The 18,454-nt window shown below is 42.6% G+C and overlaps 3 protein-coding genes across 5 annotated transcripts; 2 read left to right on the top strand and 1 right to left on the bottom strand.

Annotated features, from left to right (window-relative positions):
* The first annotated feature begins 4,126 nt into the window (after positions 1-4,126).
* On the top strand, positions 4,127-7,716 carry LOC125538725. Of its 2 annotated transcripts, none has more exons than XM_048702000.1 (3): positions 4,127-4,962; positions 6,693-6,760; positions 7,344-7,716. In XM_048702000.1, exons 1-3 carry the CDS (start codon positions 4,189-4,191, stop codon positions 7,348-7,350), a joined length of 849 nt encoding a protein of 282 aa, XP_048557957.1. In that variant the 5' UTR covers positions 4,127-4,188; the 3' UTR covers positions 7,351-7,716. The 2 variants fall into 2 exon arrangements, with proteins under 2 accessions (XP_048557957.1, XP_048557958.1); XM_048702001.1 differs by having other exon boundaries at positions 4,129-4,962; positions 6,688-6,760.
* Positions 7,717-8,206: 490 nt separating this feature from the next.
* LOC125538723 (isocitrate dehydrogenase [NAD] regulatory subunit 1, mitochondrial) lies at positions 8,207-11,247 on the top strand. 2 transcript variants are annotated; one of them, XM_048701999.1, is made up of 4 exons: positions 8,207-8,876; positions 10,030-10,257; positions 10,363-10,441; positions 10,732-11,247. In XM_048701999.1, the coding sequence occupies exons 1-4, from the start codon at positions 8,355-8,357 to the stop codon at positions 11,004-11,006; spliced, it is 1,104 nt and encodes a 367-aa protein (XP_048557956.1). In that variant the 5' UTR covers positions 8,207-8,354; the 3' UTR covers positions 11,007-11,247. The 2 variants fall into 2 exon arrangements, with proteins under 2 accessions (XP_048557956.1, XP_048557955.1); XM_048701998.1 differs by having other exon boundaries at positions 8,210-8,876; positions 10,018-10,257.
* A 1,263-nt stretch (positions 11,248-12,510) lies between these two features.
* LOC125533642 (pachytene checkpoint protein 2 homolog) lies at positions 12,511-18,142 on the bottom strand. Its single transcript, XM_048697018.1, has 14 exons — positions 17,832-18,142; positions 17,645-17,708; positions 16,735-16,841; positions 16,580-16,647; positions 16,099-16,202; positions 15,913-16,017; positions 15,248-15,337; positions 15,097-15,172; positions 14,787-14,856; positions 14,266-14,336; positions 14,093-14,183; positions 13,449-13,576; positions 13,120-13,245; positions 12,511-13,003 (listed from the first exon to the last, which is right to left on the bottom strand). The coding sequence occupies exons 1-14, from the start codon at positions 18,016-18,018 to the stop codon at positions 12,863-12,865; spliced, it is 1,428 nt and encodes a 475-aa protein (XP_048552975.1). The 5' UTR covers positions 18,019-18,142; the 3' UTR covers positions 12,511-12,862.
* Positions 18,143-18,454: the final 312 nt, after the last annotated feature.

The following is an 18,454-nucleotide window of genomic DNA, read 5'->3' as shown; positions in this document are numbered from 1 at the left end:
GATCTTCATGATAGAGGGTCTCTCATTCTGTCACTTTCATATACTAGTGGGAATTTTTCATTATATAACTTGGCTTGTATATTCCACTGTTCAAGATATCTTCCGATATGCCGATAAATCGGCCGATTTATCGCTTACCGCTGTCAGACCAATAAGATAAATCAGCCGATATGGCGATAAATCGGCCGATATGCCGATAAATTGGCCGATTTACCTCTTATCATGGGTCAACCGATAAGTTCCCGATAAGCAATATCCCCAACATTGGTATGTTCCAATGATGGGCTTCCTCAAAATGCCCTAGGTCTTCGTGAGCAAGTGAGTTGGATGCACACCCACTTAGTTTCTTTTGTTGAGCTTTCATATACTTATAGCTCTAGTGCATCCATTGCATGGCAATCTCTACTCACTCACATTGATATCTATTGATGGGCATCTCCATAGCTCGTTGATATGCCTAGTTGATGTGAGACTATCTTCCCCTCTTTCTTGTCTTCTCCACAACCACCATTCTATTCCACATATAGTGTTGTATCCATGGCTCACGCTCATGTATTGCGTAAAGATCGAAAAAGTTTTGAAAATATCAAAAGTATGAAACAATTGCTTGGCTTGTCATCGGGGTTGTGCATGATTTAAATACTTTATGTGGTGAAGATAGAGCATAGCCAGACTATATGATTTTGTAGGGATAGCTTTCTTTGGCCATGTTATTTTGAGAAGACATAATTGCTTTGTTAGTATGCTTGAAGTATTATTATTTTTATGTCAACATGAACTTCTGTCTTGAATCTTTTGAATATGAATATTCATACCACAGTTAAGAAGATTTACATTGAAATTATGCCAAGTAGCACTTCGCATCAAAAATTCTGTTTTTATCATTTACCTACTCGAGGACGAGCAGGAATTAAGCTTGGGGATGCTTGATACGTCTCCAACGTATCTATAATTTTTGATTGCTCCATGCTATATTACCTACTGTTTTGAACTATATTGGGCTTTATTTTCCACTTTTATATTATTTTTGGGACTAACCTATTAACCGGAGGCCCAGCCCAGAATTGTTGTTTTTTGCCTATTTCAGTGTTTCGGAGAAACAAAATATCAAACGGAGTCCGAACGGAATGAAACCTTCGGGAACGCGATTTTCTCATCAGATAAGACCCAGGAGACTTGGACCCTCCGTCAAGAAAGCCACGAGGCGGTCACGAGGGTGGAGGGCACGCCCCCTGCCTCGTGGGCCCCTTGAAGCTCCACCGACGTACTCCTTCCTCCTATATATACCTACGTACCCCCAAACGATCAGATACGGAGCAAAAAACCTAATTCCACCGCCGCAACTTTCTGTATCCACGAGATCCCATCTTGGGGCCTGTTCCGGAGCTCCGCCGGAAGGGGCATCGATCACGGAGGGCTTCTACATCATCACCATAGCCTCTCCGATGAAGTGTGAGTAGTTTACTTCAGACCTACGGGTCCATAGTTAGTAGTTAGATGACTTCTTCTGTCTTTTTGGATCTCAATACAATGTTCTCCCCCTCTCTCGTGGAGATCTATTCGATGTAATCTTCTTTTTGCGGTGTGTTTGTTGAGACCGATGAATTGTGGGTTTATGATCTAGTCTATCTATGAATAATATTTGAATCTTCTATGAATTCTTTTATGTATGACTGGTTATCTTTGCAAGTCTCTTCGAATTATCAGTTTGGTTTGGCCTACTAGATTGATTTTTCTTGCCATGGGAGAAGTGCTTAGCTTTGGGTTCGATCTTGCGGTGTCCTTTCCCAGTGACAGAAGGGGCAGCAAGGCACGTATTGTATTGTTGCCATCGAGGATAACAAGATGGGTTTTTATCATATTGCATGAAACTATCCCTCTATATCATGTCATCTTGCTTAAGGCGTTACTCTGTGTTTAACTTAATACTCTAGATGCATGCTGGATAACGGTCGATGAGTGGAGTAATAGTAGTAGATGCAGGCAGGAGTCGGTCTACTTGTCTCGGACGTGATGCCTATATACATGATCATACCTAGATATTCTCATAACTATGCTCAATTCTATCAATTGCTCAACATAATTTGTTCACCCACCGTAGAATACTTATGCTCTTGAGAGAAGTCACTAGTGAAACCTATGGCCCCCGGGTCTCTTTCTCATCATATCAATCTCCATCACTTTATTATTGCTTTGCTTTTTTACTTTGCCTTTTACTTTTCACTTTGCATCTCTATACCCAAAATACCAAAAATATTATTTATCATCTCTATCAGATCTCACTTTCATAAGTGACCGTGAAGGGATTGACAACCCCTAAGCGCGTTGGTTGCATTGAGCTATTGTTTTTGTGTAGGTACGAGGGACTCGCGCGTAGCCTCCTACTGGATTGATATCTTGGTTCTCAAAAACTGAGGGAAATACTTACGCTACTTTGCTGCATCATCCTCTCCTCTTCGGAGAAATCCAACGCAGTGCTCAAGAGGTAGCAGCTGCCAGACCCAGACAAACACTACAGAGACGTGACCATGTATGGGAAAAACCGGGCAGAGGGAGAGTTAAGATTAATGTGGATGCATCGTTTTGCATAGAAAATATGAACGGAGCTACAGGTGCTGTAGCTAGAGACGATCATGGTGAGTTCATAGGTGCAGCATCATGCTTTATACCGCAGGTTCAGAGTGTGGAATCAGCAGAAATTACTGCGATTAGGAATGGGCTGTACCTGGCTGCCAAACTTGGATGTAGTTCAGTAATCATTGAGTCTGATAGTCTGAATGCTATTGAAGCTATCAACCAAGGAGATTACTTGGGCCCGGATGCAGCAACTGTTGCAGAATATAAGGCGCTTGAGGTTGATTTATCAAAACTGGATGTGGTTCACTGCTTCCGTGAAGCCAATGGTGTTGCTGATATGCTTGCGAAAAACTCCCTCTGTAATAGCTCATCTGGGTACTGGGATGGTCCCATACCAGACTTTATTTCTCATCTAGCTGTACATGATCTCACCATTATATGAGGAATAAAGTTATTTACCCGTCAAAAAAAAGTCCCATGCCTATTCTCTTCTGAATTCCCAATCTCCCAATTAAACAATAGATTTAAAGCCTCACATCTCTTCAATTCCCATTCCCTAAATCTAATTACCCCCAACCAAACACGTTGTGAGAGTAGGAGTCAGTCCCATGACTATTGCCTTATAAACTTTCAATCAACCAAATACTTCCTCCATTCCTTTATGTAAGGTGTATTATTTCTGGCACGATAACCAAGACATATAACTATACACATATTAGAACAAAATCAACCTTGGCAAAATCATTGATTAGCGGCAACTAAATCATTAGGCAAAGAAAGTAAGAGATAAACACAATAAGAAGATCTTTTCCTCTTTACAAGAAGAGATGCATGCAATCAGAGAAGAGATACTTTTTTTTGAAAAGCTAACGATGAAATTATGAAGAATTAAAAGAAATGAACATTACATTGTGAAATTTTATCAACAAACAACATAAAAATGAAGGAAGTAATAGATTTAAAGTCTCGTACCCTTCAATTATCGGTCGTAGCTCTAATTACCCCAACCAAACACACTGCAAATACACGCTCCTAAGACTGGCCATAGTGGGAGTAATATCACTAGTAACATCACACTTTTTAAGATAATTTTGTTTATGTGGCACATATTTAATGATGAGAGAGATAATGGTGGTAACTTAGCTAGTTACTGTAACATCACATATATCAAGACAATATGAGTTTATAGGCTAATAAATGAACCATAACATGACAACACACATATGTTACTACTCACTTTGGAGATAGTAACATAGCCTGTAAGGGCATGTACAATGGTGCTATCTTAGGAGTGCCACCTAGGATAAATAATGAGGTGGAGAAGAGATAACTCATAAAAGAAGGCTTGTCTTCTCTTATTTAAGATAAAACAAGAGATGATCTCTTAGCACAATATGTCTCACCATATTTTTAGGAACTGATAGTTATTGAAGATAAGGCTAAAAGATGACCCATTGTAGATAGTTTTTTTTGTCATCTCTAAATTAAATGCAAAACTTAAGATAAAATTATTTTATAAACCATTGTACATGGCTTAAGTTACTCCTCGTTGTGACTAGTCTAAGGCCGAAGCAGCCCCCGAACGGCCAAACCCCTGGTCGCAGTCCAGAAATGGCCGCCGCCGCGAAGCTCTCCGTCTCCAGCCAGGCCTTCGCGGCGCTCCTCGACTGCTGCGGGACCGCCGCCGGGGACTGCGACGGGCTACTCTTTGGTCGTGCCGCCCGCCCCACGGCTCCCCCTTCCTTCTCCGACGACGACTACTCCGGCGCCACCTCCTCCGCCCCAACCCTATCCATCTGCATCACCGGCCACGCCTCGCTCGCCCGACCCTCCTCCCTCTCCGACGCCCTCGGCCGCTTCCAGCCCTACTCCCCCGCCCGCCCAGCCACCGTGGGCTTCTTCTCCTCCCGCCGCAGCGCGGCGCGCCGCCCCTCCATGCGCGAGGTCGCCGTCGCCCGCTCCCTGTCTAAATCATTGGCCCTCACCCACCCCCTCGTGTTTCTGCTCGTAGCCCCCTCCGCCTCCTCCAACCTCTCCATCCACTCGTTCGACTACCGCGCCTTCCTCCTCGTGGATTCCCGCCTCTTCCCCACCTCCCTCCAGGTGGTCAACGTGGGCCCTGGTTTCCGGGGCCAATACCACACCTTCGCGGCGGAGTCGCCAATGCCGTGGCTGCCGCGTCCGCCGGCAAAGGGCTTCAGCATCGGAGACCAGAAGGCGATGGAGGGGATGATGGATGCGTTCGGGCTGGGAAGGGTGGAGGCCTTGGTGGCCTCGGCCACGGGGCAAGCAACCGAGGTGGAGGAGATGTATTCTGGGATGCTAAGGAGGCTGGAGAGGCTTGCTCGGGAGGCGGAGGGGGGCAAGAAGCTGGTGCGCCGTCAGGTGCTAATTTGCTGAATGCTTTGCTTCATATGTTTCTGTAAAATTGATTTGTTTGCGTGCGTGGAAAAATGCATTGCTTTGGTTGTGCGTCAGTTATTGGACTGACATGAAACGACATTTTGCAAGGGAACCAATACTGTGCACATATTTGAGTCAGAATCCAAGGAATTTTGGCATTTTAGTTGACACACTGGATATAACTTAGGTTTGATCCTGAAGACTTGACTCCCCTTTAAATGCTAATAAGGTAGAGTTTCATACGAAATACTTACCAGATAAAAAGGTTAAACCGTTCTCTGTAGTGCATGCTTATTCGAACAGCAGGGCCAACTACTAATACCAACTTCTTTTCGCGTGATTTATTTTTCCATGTTTAAATCAGATCTTATTCATTAGAGAAAACCCTTGCTTCTTATTAAGTTAAGTGCTTATAAATTGTGTGAACAATGTAGCATTTGTTTGTTCAAAAAACGCTGCATGGGTATGTAATATGCTTGCATTGCATATCCATGCCCGTGTGTGCAATTGTGCATGTACAGGACATAGAGTGTCAGTTCATCTTATTGCAGCATTTATAGATTTTACTACGTTTTCTTTAATCTGCACATGTCATCTCTTTCTTCTACAAAATTTGCATTCTTGCTAGCATCTGTCAGAATCTCGTGAGGGCTGAGCTGCAAAATGTGAAAATGGTAGAGTGGGACCTCATAAGCGAGTTGGAGAAGTAGCTAATACGTCATTCTACGTACGTCCTTTTGGAGAGCTCATTTCAAGAGCATTTCGATGTCTTGTGTTATAAATGTGACAATTCGAGCTATCAAATGTCAAAACAAAGTGGTAGTTTGCTTTTTCTGGATGATTAGTTGGTAACACTTTGAGTAGTTACATGTACAAGCTGTGCTATTGTGTGAGTTTAAGTGTTGACCTATAGCTATAGGAAAGTATCGTGCAATGTACAGTTGCAACTACACTACTGAAGTGTGCATTAATCTTGTACTTCATCTGTCCGGGTTTATTAGGCCCCCTCTTATTTTCAATCAAAGTTTGACCATAGGTTTAACTGATAAAATGTACACTATATTTCATAAAAAGTTATACCGTGGGAAATCTCTTTCGAATACAAATCCAACAGTATACTTTTTGTATGGTATACATCATATTTGTTAGTCAATTGACCCAAATTACGAGGGCCACTAAACCCGGGCGGAGGGAGTACTTGTACTAATTGCCATTTTTATTGCTGACTGAAATGGTTATATCCGTCATGTATGTCATGTGAGGGTTGATTAGAGATTAGTAGTTAATATTCTAGTAGTTTATGTTGTGTGCATGTTGCTGGATAAGCTATGTGAGGTTGGACCATTGATGCTGTTGATCTTTGCTAGTGTATAGGTTTATTGGTTCACATGTGTTCACATGTTGCTGAAGTTCAGTTTGTTTGAATGTGATATCGAAAATCTTTATCCATGTAGCTTTGCTGAAAGGGAGCATCCAGACATGAACTAGAATTAGACATTTATGTTGAGTCTTCAATATCGTTTACAGATTCAGGTTTTAACATGTCTTCAGATTTAACCGGATGCATGCTATTGTTATTATTTGCTGCTCCTGTTTCTACCAGTTCATTCCTTCATCATCAGTTTTGCAAGGTTTATCTTTAGATACGTTACTGACATTAGCCAACTATTTTGTTCACCATGTCTGTGCTGATGTTTTTTTTTGTAGGAAAGGAAAAACATATTGGAAAGGAGAAAAATTGCTGGGTTGGAGTAAGGGCAGAGATCTTGTTCTCGGCAAGGTAAACCTGACTTACCTATTAGCACTTTGTTCTATACGTGTAACTTCCTTCTATCCTGGATCATTCTGGTATTTGGCTACTCATTTGTTTTGCATCCTTACTTGACATCTCCCTATTCCTTCACTTTGGTTGGTTGAACCTGAATGGTTCTACGGCATCACCTGATAAATTCTTATCTTCTATATGTATATTATTTATTTGCTTTCACGTGTGTGTTGGGCTAACACACTGGAGTAAGGATCTTGCTTTCCATGTACTCTCAACCGCTAGTGAATAATTATTATTGTTCTTAGGGAGCAGTATTTGATTATATAAGGTTGCATCTTAAGTGTCCACTTATTTTTCGCTGTGTGGTGGTATAATAACCATATAATGCATGTTATCTGTGATCCTCAATGAGAATGCCCTGAACCTGAATTTTAAAGTCTTCACATTCACTCTCCAACACATAGCAGATTGTGAGGCTTGATTTGAATATTAGTGGTGACCCGTGTTTGTGATTAGCCAGGATCGTGATGTGTTGTGATGGCACGTTTCCATTACTTGAAGCTTGTTATGACGTTCTTTTCGTCTTGTTTTGCAGCGTGTAGAGGTTCTGTAAGAGAGGTCGCAAGATTTGAAGCCGGGATCCTTGAACTGTATCTTGAGTTGAAGTGCCTGCCTATTTCCTCCTCTTTTTGGCTGGATGCTTTCTGGACTTCCAAACCAGTATCGCATGTTTGTTCTTTTGAACAGAAGATTCAGGGGTTCAAAGGATGCGGAGACTAGGATAGTAACTGTGAAACCAGTTCTTTTTTTCATGCATGCGAATGTGAGACGTGGCATCATTTCGCCACCGCCCCTGGATAGCTGAATGCGTTAGTGTTCCATGTTATGCGGTTAAGCAGATTCAAGTCCAGTCTGGATTTGCCATTCTAGTATGCTTTTATATGCAAAATGGAGCTGTACTTGGTGCCTGGTTACCGGATCAGCGTTCGTCGAGCCATGCTTAAAGTAGCATGATGGCCCTCTTTAATATAATATCGTATGCGAAATGCTCTGCTTGAATTAACAATATACATGTGCCAAAGTAAGAAAGAAAGAAAAAACTTGGCTGATGTGATAGTTTTTCTTTTGAGAAACCTGATGTACGTTTGTTTGATCGCTCGCTTGCATGAGGTCGCTGGGTTCCAAGTTCCATTCGTCTGAACGTTTCACTATCAGCAATTCTAAAAAATAAACGTTTCTCTATCAGCACGATACGATTGCACGTATTTCTGTGCACCGACATTGTCGACCATTTTCTCAACCGAAAACAATATCCGTGTCTCCTTGATGGTGATGGGCCCGCATGCCAGAGACGTGTCTCTCATTCTTGCGGAGGAGGCTTTAAAGGTTCGCAAATACCCAACAATTCCAAGGTCCGAACCGCAAAACGGCTCAAGTAGTACCCATCTCCACCGTCCCTTTCTCCTCCCTCTGCCCCGGTCTCCTCCCTCTTTCGGTCTTGGAATCCTTCCTCCCTCCCTCCCTCCTTTCCGGGTCGCCCGCGCTCCGCCTACCGGATCGCAATTCCGCATCGCCCCGCCGCAGCCGCAGCCCCAGCCAGCCCCCGATGGCGCGGCGATCCGCCCCGCTCCTCCGCCGCCTGGTCTCCTCCGCGCCGCCCCTCCCGGGCCACGGCGGCGGCGCGCGCCGCACGGTGACCTACATGCCCCGCCCGGGCGACGGCACCCCGCGTCCCGTCACGCTCATCCCGGGCGACGGCATCGGGCCCCTCGTCACCGGCGCCGTCGAGCAGGTCATGGAGGCGATGCACGCGCCCGTCTACTTCGAGTCCTACGACGTCCACGGCGACATGCCCGCCGTGCCCCCCGCCGTCATCGAGTCCATCCGCCGCAACAAGGTCTGCCTCAAGGGCGGCCTCGCCACCCCCGTCGGCGGGGGCGTCTCCTCCCTCAACATGCAGCTCCGCAAGGAGCTCGACCTCTTCGCCTCCCTCGTCAACTGCGCCAACGTCCCCGGCCTGCCCACCAGGCACCAGAACGTCGACATCGTCGTCATCAGGGAGAACACCGAGGGCGAGTACTCGGGCCTCGAGCACGAGGTCGTCCCGGGGGTCGTCGAGAGCCTCAAGGTATGCCTGATCGTTCGCTCCCTGTTGTTTGTTTAGAGGATTCATCTTGATTCCTTCACATGTTCATTGGTTGGCGAATGATGTGCCTTGTGAGGTAGCATATAACTGTTAGATTTGCATATCGTAGCTAGTTAGTACATGGTTAAGAGGAAAGTTTTCCATTGCAAAGCTGCAACTGTCAGAGTAGATATATGATTTGTCTGTGATGAACTGATGCTGTCAGTTGGTTATCAATCACAATACGTGTAAAATTGAGTTATCTGAATTTGTGACCAGGATGATGTAGATTGCTAGGATGCTTTTATAAATGTACTGTTTACTTGATAGTTTATATGATCATTGCAGTCATTCATGCCTCATAATGTTGAAATTGCGGGTAGATCCGTGTAAAATTGTCAAATGTGGAGTCAAATCCTCAGTCTGATTCTGGCAAGAATTGTGCTCCAGTGATTGGCATGTGCTCTGCTTGTCCAAACTCGTGGTGTAGCTTAGCACGTTTATAGAAACCAATTTAATTGAATTATTGGGTCGGTGTTTACCAGGTAAATGATTTGGCGGTGTTGACTGTATTTGAGTAATTTCCTTATTTTCCTCGTTTATTGAGAAATTGCGATATTCATTTAACATTATGCATTTGCGCTTGACTTGGCGGCAAAACTCATTGCTGAATTTACAAATAGTGTAATCAGTAAAAAAACTCTGTAGCCTTATGTAGAATAATACACTGTCATTATTTTGATCAAACCATGACGTGACATGCTGTGAGGTTGGTATCATGGATTCTGGATGTATTTATCCCAGGAAATAGTAGCCAATAGTTACTGCCGTCCCAAATAAACAGATGGGTGAACTTGACGTCTATATCAACAGAACATGAATATCATGACGTTAGCTTCGTTTCCATTATTTTCAAATAGACCAAGATACACCGAAAATGTGCCCTGTATATGTTCACAATATTCATCATATATGTGTTTATTTTCTTGCATTTATGTTTCCTTGCAAGCCTATTATCAGTTCTATCTTAAATGACGTGAGTTTGCTTGCTCAAAACATTATCGATGAAAGCAATTGCTCGACTTATGCTTTCCTTTTAAGTCTGTTTTGTTGCCTTTTTGTTACTCTTACTGATTGGGTTTAGGTCATCACGAAGTTTTGCTCTGAGAGGATTGCCAAATATGCCTTCGAGTATGCTTACCTTAACTACCGGAAGAAAGTCACGGCAGTGCATAAAGCAAACATCATGAAACTTGCTGATGGTTTGTTCTTGGAGTCTTGCCGTGAGATTGCCGCTAAATATCCAAGTATTGAGTATAACGAAATTATTGTTGACAACTGCTGCATGCAACTTGTTTCAAGGCCTGAGCAATTTGATGTTATGGTATGTATCTAATTATCCTGGTATTCTCAGATGCTCCTATTAAGTAAACCGTTCCTTGGGGTTACTGCAGATTTTCTAACTTCTATCTTTCCATTCTTTTGATAGGTTACGCCTAACCTTTACGGCAATTTGGTTGCCAACACAGCTGCAGGTCTTGTTGGAGGAACAGGTGTCATGCCAGGAGGTAAGATTTCAGCATACTTTGTTTCTGTGGTCACTTCATACTACGAATGGTTAATTGGATTAACTTGGTCAATTGCAAGAAATGCTGGTCAACACTTTCTTCCTGGTATTATTGAATACTTTTCTGGGGGCCGACTAGTGTGACATGCCTAGTGTGTTGTAGACTTGTAGTCGCACATGATTTTGACACCGCCTTTTTTTGTCTATATGAACTACATATAGGTTTATTCTTGTAAGCCAACATAAGTTTGAGGTTCATATTGATCCATGGATGCTGCATTTGTGTTGCAGGTAATGTGGGTCAGGATCATGCCATCTTCGAGCAAGGTGCTTCTGCAGGAAATGTGGGAAATGACAATCTTGTAGAGCAGCAGAAAGCAAACCCTGTCGCCCTGCTCCTGTCGTCCGCTATGATGTTGAGGCATTTGCAGTTCCCGTCGTTCGCTGACCGTCTGGAAACTGCGGTGAAGCGGGTCATTGCAGAGGGCAAGTACAGGACAAAGGATCTGGGCGGCACCAGCACCACCCAGGAAGTTACTGATGCAGTGATCGCTAATCTGGATTAGATACCTGATGCACGCCTGAAGAATCGATTCTTTTGGAGGACTGGTTTACAGGTCCCAACTTTTGAGTGCTATTTTTTCCGTACAGCATTAGATCGGCAATTATATATTTCAGAAATAATTGAGAAACCCACGAGGATTATTCTTCCCATGATACTTTGTAGCAAGGCAAAACACCTTGTGTTGCAGAGGGGGTAGCTGGCTACCTTCAATTTAAACGGCATGCATTGAAAGTTTATTCTCAGTTCTTATTCGTGGTTATCACTCCCATGTAACCGGAATCCGGTCCTCTTTTCTTTGGAAAGGGAATCTGGTCTTCTGAATTGCTATGCATGTCACTGTCAGATTTTGTATGGTACTCGAGCTATAGCTCCCAAATCCTGTCCCCCTGTTACTTCACTTTTGCCTCTTTCTCCTCTATATTATACACAAACTATATAAATTCTACAGCAATAGTTTGAACATAATTTGGTAATATTCATCAGTCATAATTCAAAATCAAAAGCATGGTAGTCATCAAACAAAATACATGTGAAATAGTTCAGCTGTTTGAAGATATTTCAAAGAAAACTACATTGTGACATGGTGGTTGCATATATGCTCTGCTAGATCATTATCTAAGTTGCACGCTTGGCAGGAACGGAGCTAGAATCATGATTCAACACTTAATTATTTTTTAATAAAATCATTATATAAATTTTAAAAAATAATTATATGATGTAGTTATTTGAGCGGTCTTTTCACATGTATAACTCGGGAATAACTAAATCGAAACACACCAGCCGTTCCATGCCCTTTAGTTGTGTCACACTATTCAATTTTGTCACTAGAAGTTTCATCTACTACTCGACACCGTTATCGTTCAGTGTTCAGGGGCAAGCATCCCCAGCTCTTTATCCTGTAACGTAGTATGAGCTGTATGACCCAACCAGACCAGCACAGGTGAAATCCGGGGTTCTAACCTGAAGATGGCCTGTGCGCCTGCAAATTTTATATAAACATTGTCATGACTCTTATTTCCTTCATGTACATTCACTCCCTGTAGCTTTACGCACGCCATGAAGTTGCCAAGAGTCGCAGTTTATGGTCTGAGTCTTTTGATTTGTATCTCTCTCCTTTTTTTCTTTGGCTGGATGCTCGAATTGATAGGAGCAACTGTTGGTTATTGACTTGACGGTTCAATCAGGGATGTTATAATGACTCTTGCTGTTTTGGAATCACTGAAGCTTAGCTGCGGTGTTGAGACTTTACCCTAGCTTCTGCAGTCTGCACTAACCTCCCTTGGCACCAGTAGAGAAGAATAAACTCTCTTGGATATTCCCATCACAGGAATGCGCGGTCATGTACCTTGGCACTCGTTTCAGCTTTCTGCGCGCGACTGAAGAGAGTAAGCCTGAAGGGCTGAGGCCAAGCCAAACAGTCCAGCCAACTTTGATTTACATCCTGCACATAACATGCAAAACCAGAACAACAGAAACAAAGCTAATAAGGTACACAAACGCTATCCTTTTCAAGTTCCAATGACCAGAAACAGATCTGATCAAGTCACCGAAGTATGTATGGCATTCATGTAGGTAAATCCCCGCAAAAGAGAAACTTCACGTATGTAGGTAGTAATGCGGCGTCCCTCGAGGTGTAGTGCATCCCACCGTAACAATTTACAGGAGAACCAAAAGTAATGCAACAGCAACGGCACCTATATCCTGGACTTCCTACTTCTCTAGACCTAGAAATGGAATGGATTTGCTTGTATCTCAGAACAACAGACTTCGAATTAGCTCAAACTATGCATCATATCAGTGGCAAGGTACTCGTATCCAACCGTTAACCATTTGCTCCTCCAAGCAATACGCGAGGAATCATCCGCGTGATTCCAAGAGCTCTCTTCGCGCGGTCTGTATCAGCGTGTGCATGAAAGAAGCAGCGTCACAGCACGAAGGGTTGGGAACAGAAGCATGTGCCAGGAAAGGAAGTTTTCTCAATGATCTTCCGCTCAATCCCTGTGGGAGAATGGAAAAAAGATCACCACCATTATCAGCCTGTTGGTGTTGATTACAGCAGATCACTTAATCTACAGCAATAAAAAGGTAAGGCAACTGTAAACTTCATCACTTACGTCGCACAGTTCTGCGCCTTCATGCAGTAATTTGGAGAGATGAAGTGTATGGGGTTCTGCAGCCTCAGGACAGTGCAACTTCTCTTTCAGGGTTGAATAGCTCAGAATGCAAGGCAAATCACCACCCTGTATTTGGAGAGGAATAATCCTTTAAAGATTGCAAGAAAGCTGGAAATTCTATACAGCAGTTCAAACAAATAAATTCTTTGAGGTCCCAAATACAGGTTTGCTCAGAAAAAGTGCCCCATGTGCAAAGCAGTTCCAAGCAACCTTCACAGTGATACAGCGGTGGTATTACAGCAACCAAGTTGGCAAAAAGGAACAAATACCTGAGGATATGTAAGAATTCCTACTCGGAAGAGTTCATCTATGCATGATCTCAAAATCTCATAGCGTGCTTGAAGAGTAGGGGGTCCGACGTATGCCTTGATGTCTGCCCTGTCAACAAATGCAATATCTGCAAACCACATACGAGTTAGAATTTATTGATTTTAGGACTCAATGCATGTCTACACGATGTTTAAGAAGGCTACAGGCTGTTCTCCTTAACAGCCATCGAAAATAGAATGAATGTCTGCAATTACGCAATTTTATTAGCCCAAGAGACATCAGTACTGAGCACAGTTGATATCTCATTGTCGATGGCAACAAGATTATCTAAATTTAAATGTATCAATAATGTAGCATTAGTTACTTCAGAAAAGTAGGAAAAGTGATGTTATAAACATAGACAGCTCCACGGACATAAACATGCTTATTATGCAATTGATCTTTCCCTCACTGCAGTGATTCACTTGACCAACTAAAACACATACTAAATGTCCAAATTTGTCCAGATGTTGATCATATACAGCACCGTTGTTCCAAACGCGCAGATAATCATGCAAAAAATGTGGCAACTATGCACACAAAATGGCATGATGGGCCATTCAGGTCATAAAAGGAAAAAACTCAAAAGGCGAAAAATCAATACCGATAGCTGTGGTGATATTTGATGTCGTCAAAATGATAACATTTGGCCAAGCCTTCAGTTTGTCCATTTGTGTTAGCAAGGCATTTACCACCTGAACATTAGAGTGAAAGAAGACAGTGTAAACATTACCTGATAAAAGGTGTATGGCAAAGGAAAACTGCTGAAAACTTTACCCTAATGGAGTCTGAAGGCTCAGAACCAGATATGGCAGCCTGTCTGGCAGCAGCAAGGCTTTCAACTTCATCTGCAATATCACGTGTTAAAATGCATAAACGCCATAGATAACATTAAGGGTTCAAATACAGCATGCTGCAAATCAAATTTATCTAAAATGAGGTTTAGTTAAAATTCTATAGGAGTGCCACAATGCATTTCGCTAGTCTGCAACTAGGAGATAATGCCTAGGGAATTAAATTGTGTTGATTTCGATTTTAAAAACATTTACGATCTATGTTATCTCTATTCACATAAAGGACAAAATCATTTGCTATCTTACTTATCCACCCACATGTCATGTAGCTCAATGGGGTTCATTATTCATTAGTATTGAGGCATTTCTTTAAGTAAAAAACGCAATGGAATGAGGAGTCCGTTTAACAACACATAGATAAGATGAACAAGGCATGGATTGAGCTAGTCAGATCATACGGAGATTGACCATCTAGTCATTTCACCAGTTTTGTCATGAACATACCGATCAATACAAATACCAGGTTGCTTTCTTCCTCCACCATCTCCTGAATCTTCTGGAAAAGTTTAGCTACCTAAAAAGGACAAATTATAGCATGTACATTGTAAGACAGAAATGAAGATATATCCAATGGACAATTTTAGTGGGCTAAACTAACTACATACTACAAAATGTATCATATGATGGTGAATTTTCCACATCATGCAAAATGGTGCAAAAACATAGCAAAACTCAATTACCACGAGCTAATGATGTGATTTCAGCATGAACGTATACATGATAATATTATTGATATAAACACAAAAAGGCATACCAGTTTCCCACTTTCAGAAAACCACTTGCTGAACAATGAATGGGCATTGACTTCAATTAGTTGGCACATAGAATACCTGGTGAAAAAGAGACCGTAATTAATAACACATTATTTATTAAAACACTAGTCATGAATATCATTAAGCAAGAACCTTGAATTGAAGCGAATAGAAAGCTTCTGAGCTAGTGCTTTACATAATGAAGTCTTTCCTGTTCCAGGTGGACCATGTAAAAGTACAATCCTGCAATTGTATGTAAAAAAGCACATGAACAATACAAAACAAAATAAATTATATATTCCTAGAGAATAATTTATATAACTGAAAGTGCACATTTGCATGGGTTTCAGCTCTAGCCTACCAACTTGTTTGGGACTAAAGGCTTTGTTGTTGTTGTTGTAGTTACGCATTTGCATGGGTATTAAAAGGTAAGTAGTTCAGTTTCACGAAGTTCAGGCTTTTGCATCCAATGAGTATCCCTTGACAATTAAGCTGCAATTCTTTTTTGCAGTATTTTGCACATTCATCTTGATTAACTATCCCAACAAACAATATCCACCAATAGACTCAAGGAAGAAGTGAAGAACTGAAGAAGAGGAAGGAGACAGTGGTCCACTGTCCAGATACAATTTCAGGAAGTACTCATGAACGTCATTTAAAGGTTTCAGAAGCTAACTGCAAAACCCAACTACACAAAAAGGTGCCCTAAAGTTCCATGGCAGTAATGACCAGCTTTATTGTGGAAAGTAAAACCAAAATATGCCACTTCTGATGACATGTGAAGCCTCCAAGTGCTTAACGATGTGAAAGATGCTTACCTGTTCCATGAAACAAGGCATGGGTCTACACCTCTTTCAGTAAATAGCAAAGCACTAGCAGCATATCTCAGCAACCTCTGCTTGAGACCCACTTCATATAGTAAGCTGCAAGCACATACGACATCATCAACAGAATAAAAAACACAGAAATTGTAACTGGTAAAGGATAATGAGATCAAACCAAACCTTTCCCACAATCCATCAAATTCTTTGGCAGGTAGAGCCCACTCATTGAAGCTAGAGAGTGTGTCGTCTTCACTTGGTTCTTCACCTGGACCATCCTCATTCAACTGCAAGATAACTAGATCAGCTTGAGCCTTGAGGCGATGATGAATTTGAACCAAATGTTCACTTAGAACATGACATGAAGTAATATATCTCTTGGAAAGAGGTCAGTAGTCTAATTGAAAATCACTCCGGTTGTTTCAAGAGAAAACAAATGTGAAATTTTAAGTGAAAAGAACAAAACACCAGTACCTCAGCAGCATTACAAAGATATCTTATGATGTGAAGATGAAACAATTCCAACAGTCAATTGTCAAAGAAGAAAGATAGCCGGCAATAGCATGTAAACATACCCAAAGACCATCCGTGTTTTAAAAGGAACTAGAAGAGATTTAGCAACAAAGATTTAAGTGATTTAGGCAGAAAACATTTAGATGCATACCTGGAATACATGAACAACAGGTTTGACTTGCCAAAACAACAGGATTTTGTGGTTCTCAATCAACTCATCTACATGAAAAGCGGGCATTCAGGAAGAGGTACATAGATAACTGAGATCAAGAAAGCACACTTTCCAGCCTAAGTGAAACATCATACCAGTGTCACATATTTGGATCCTTTTGACATGTTCAAGAAGAAAAGAATTGTCTGGAGGTATCTGAACAGGACCATCGACATAGCTTAAACTTCGAGATTCTAACATCCTGATAAGAGAACAACTTGTAAATGTTAAGTATGAGCAATAACAAGCAGTAATGTCCTGCAAGAGAAGATAACCGTGCAAGTTCAATATATATGCTATGAGCTTAAACCAAGAAGCTGTCTACAAGAAACTCTGTCAATTCCATGGCCTCAGATCTGATTAGCACTTTAATATGAAAGAAACAATGATAAGATTTCTGGAATTGATTTGGTGAGTTATCCGGCCTCTCAATAAGCAATGATGAAGATTGGCTTATGTCTGTTTCCAGTGATCTTTTCTGAACAGAACACTACAGATGATATGATTTTTTAACTTCATTTACAGCTTTCTCCATCATTTGTGCAAGCAAATGGTGAACAGTCATTTTTTAAATGATCAGCTTATATCCATGTTACACAGCAGAAATCCCCACCTAATTGCTAATCTGTTGTAAAACTTAAAAGTTATCTGGTATTTTGCTCTAAAATACTAATCACCCTGCAAACCCTAATTGCCTATTACAAACAATTTAGTATTCCTAACTTTGCTAGTTGCCACGTCAATATCCGATATGCTGCATCATCAGCGATTATCAACCAAACATGTCTGTTATTTCCTACTGCAACATACTCAGCAAACTCCACTGCTAAATCACAGGATGATTGTTGACCACGTTCCCTAGAATCATGGCACATTTTCACTTTTCCAGTGCCAAACTACATCTAATCCAACCCGCATTTAGCAACTCATTCATCCACGTGTCATCAAGCATCCAAATAACAGTAAAATATGCTCGAAACAAAGTGTAACCCGAACAGCACCGACCTCTCGACCGCCGTTCGGACGTCCTCGGCGCGAGCCGTACTCGTGGCGTGCAGCAACACCTCAACTGCAAGCGCAAAAGGAAAAAAACAATCAACGCCGGGGAAACCAAATCGGGCATTCGCAGAGCACGGTTTAGTCATGCGCCGCCAGGGCGAGGCCAGAAATGCGCGGGCGTCGCGGCGCCTACCTGAGACGAGGACCTTGTCGTCTGGCGGGGTGGGCGCGACTACGGCCTCCGCCGTCGGCTGCGGCGAGGACGAGACCGCGGGAGGGGTGGCGGCGGCTGCGGGCTCCAGGGGTGGGCTGGAGGGGAAGGCGGGCGGGGCGGGATGAGAAGGGTGGGGGTCGAAGGAGATCTCCATGGGAGCGCTCATGGTGGCCAGGCTCCGCGAGGGAGCGGAATGGAGAAGGTTCTAGGGTTTTGGGTTTAGGGAGGGGAGGGGAAGGCGGAGCCGTGGAGGAATGGGAGATTTTTTTGGGGGAAGGAGGCTGTGAGAGGATTTGGGTTTCCCGCGCTTGGGGTACCTTTAGGGTCAGGAGATGGGCTTCCATTTAACTTCCAGTGAATTTTTCTGTAAGCTCCGGGTGGGCTTAGCGACCTGGATGGGCTCAATGGGCACCCATGTTTTTGACCAAATCCTTATCGACCCAGCAGCATGCATATGTGGTCTTTCCTATAGTTGCTCAAAAAAAAAGTGGTCTTTCCTATTCGACACTCTCTGTGTTAAATAGAGAAAAATCACTAGTTAAGAGTTAACCCTAGCAAAGGTCACTCCTTACCTTCTTACTCCCTCCGTTCGAAATTACTTG

The sequence above is a fragment of the Triticum urartu genome, chromosome 2, assembly GCF_003073215.2.
Source record: "Triticum urartu cultivar G1812 chromosome 2, Tu2.1, whole genome shotgun sequence".
Classification (NCBI taxonomy): domain Eukaryota; kingdom Viridiplantae; phylum Streptophyta; class Magnoliopsida; order Poales; family Poaceae; genus Triticum; species Triticum urartu.
Note: the sequence above shows the minus strand (reverse complement) of the source record. Positions and strands in the feature narration are given on the sequence as shown.

Bases quoted from the DNA above. Each gene is read 5' to 3' on its own strand.
- LOC125538725 (XM_048702000.1), top strand. From the start codon at position 4,189: ATGGCCGCCGCCGCGAAGCTCTCCGTCTCCAGCCAGGCCTTCGCGGCG. The intron at 4,963-6,692 runs GTGCTAATTTGC...TTTGTAGGAAAG, and splicing joins AGAAGCTGGTGCGCCGTCAG to GAAAAACATATTGGAAAGGA.
- LOC125538723 (XM_048701998.1), top strand. From the start codon at position 8,355: ATGGCGCGGCGATCCGCCCCGCTCCTCCGCCGCCTGGTCTCCTCCGCG. The intron at 10,258-10,362 runs GTATGTATCTAA...TTCTTTTGATAG, and splicing joins CTGAGCAATTTGATGTTATG to GTTACGCCTAACCTTTACGG. The intron at 10,442-10,731 runs GTAAGATTTCAG...TTTGTGTTGCAG, and splicing joins AACAGGTGTCATGCCAGGAG to GTAATGTGGGTCAGGATCAT.
- LOC125533642 (XM_048697018.1), bottom strand. From the start codon at position 18,018: ATGAGCGCTCCCATGGAGATCTCCTTCGACCCCCACCCTTCTCATCCC. The intron at 13,577-14,092 runs GTATTGATTTTT...TGTGGTTTGCAG, and splicing joins AAATATCACCACAGCTATCG to ATATTGCATTTGTTGACAGG. The intron at 13,004-13,119 runs GTAAGTGATGAA...ATTCTCCCACAG, and splicing joins AAGGCGCAGAACTGTGCGAC to GGATTGAGCGGAAGATCATT.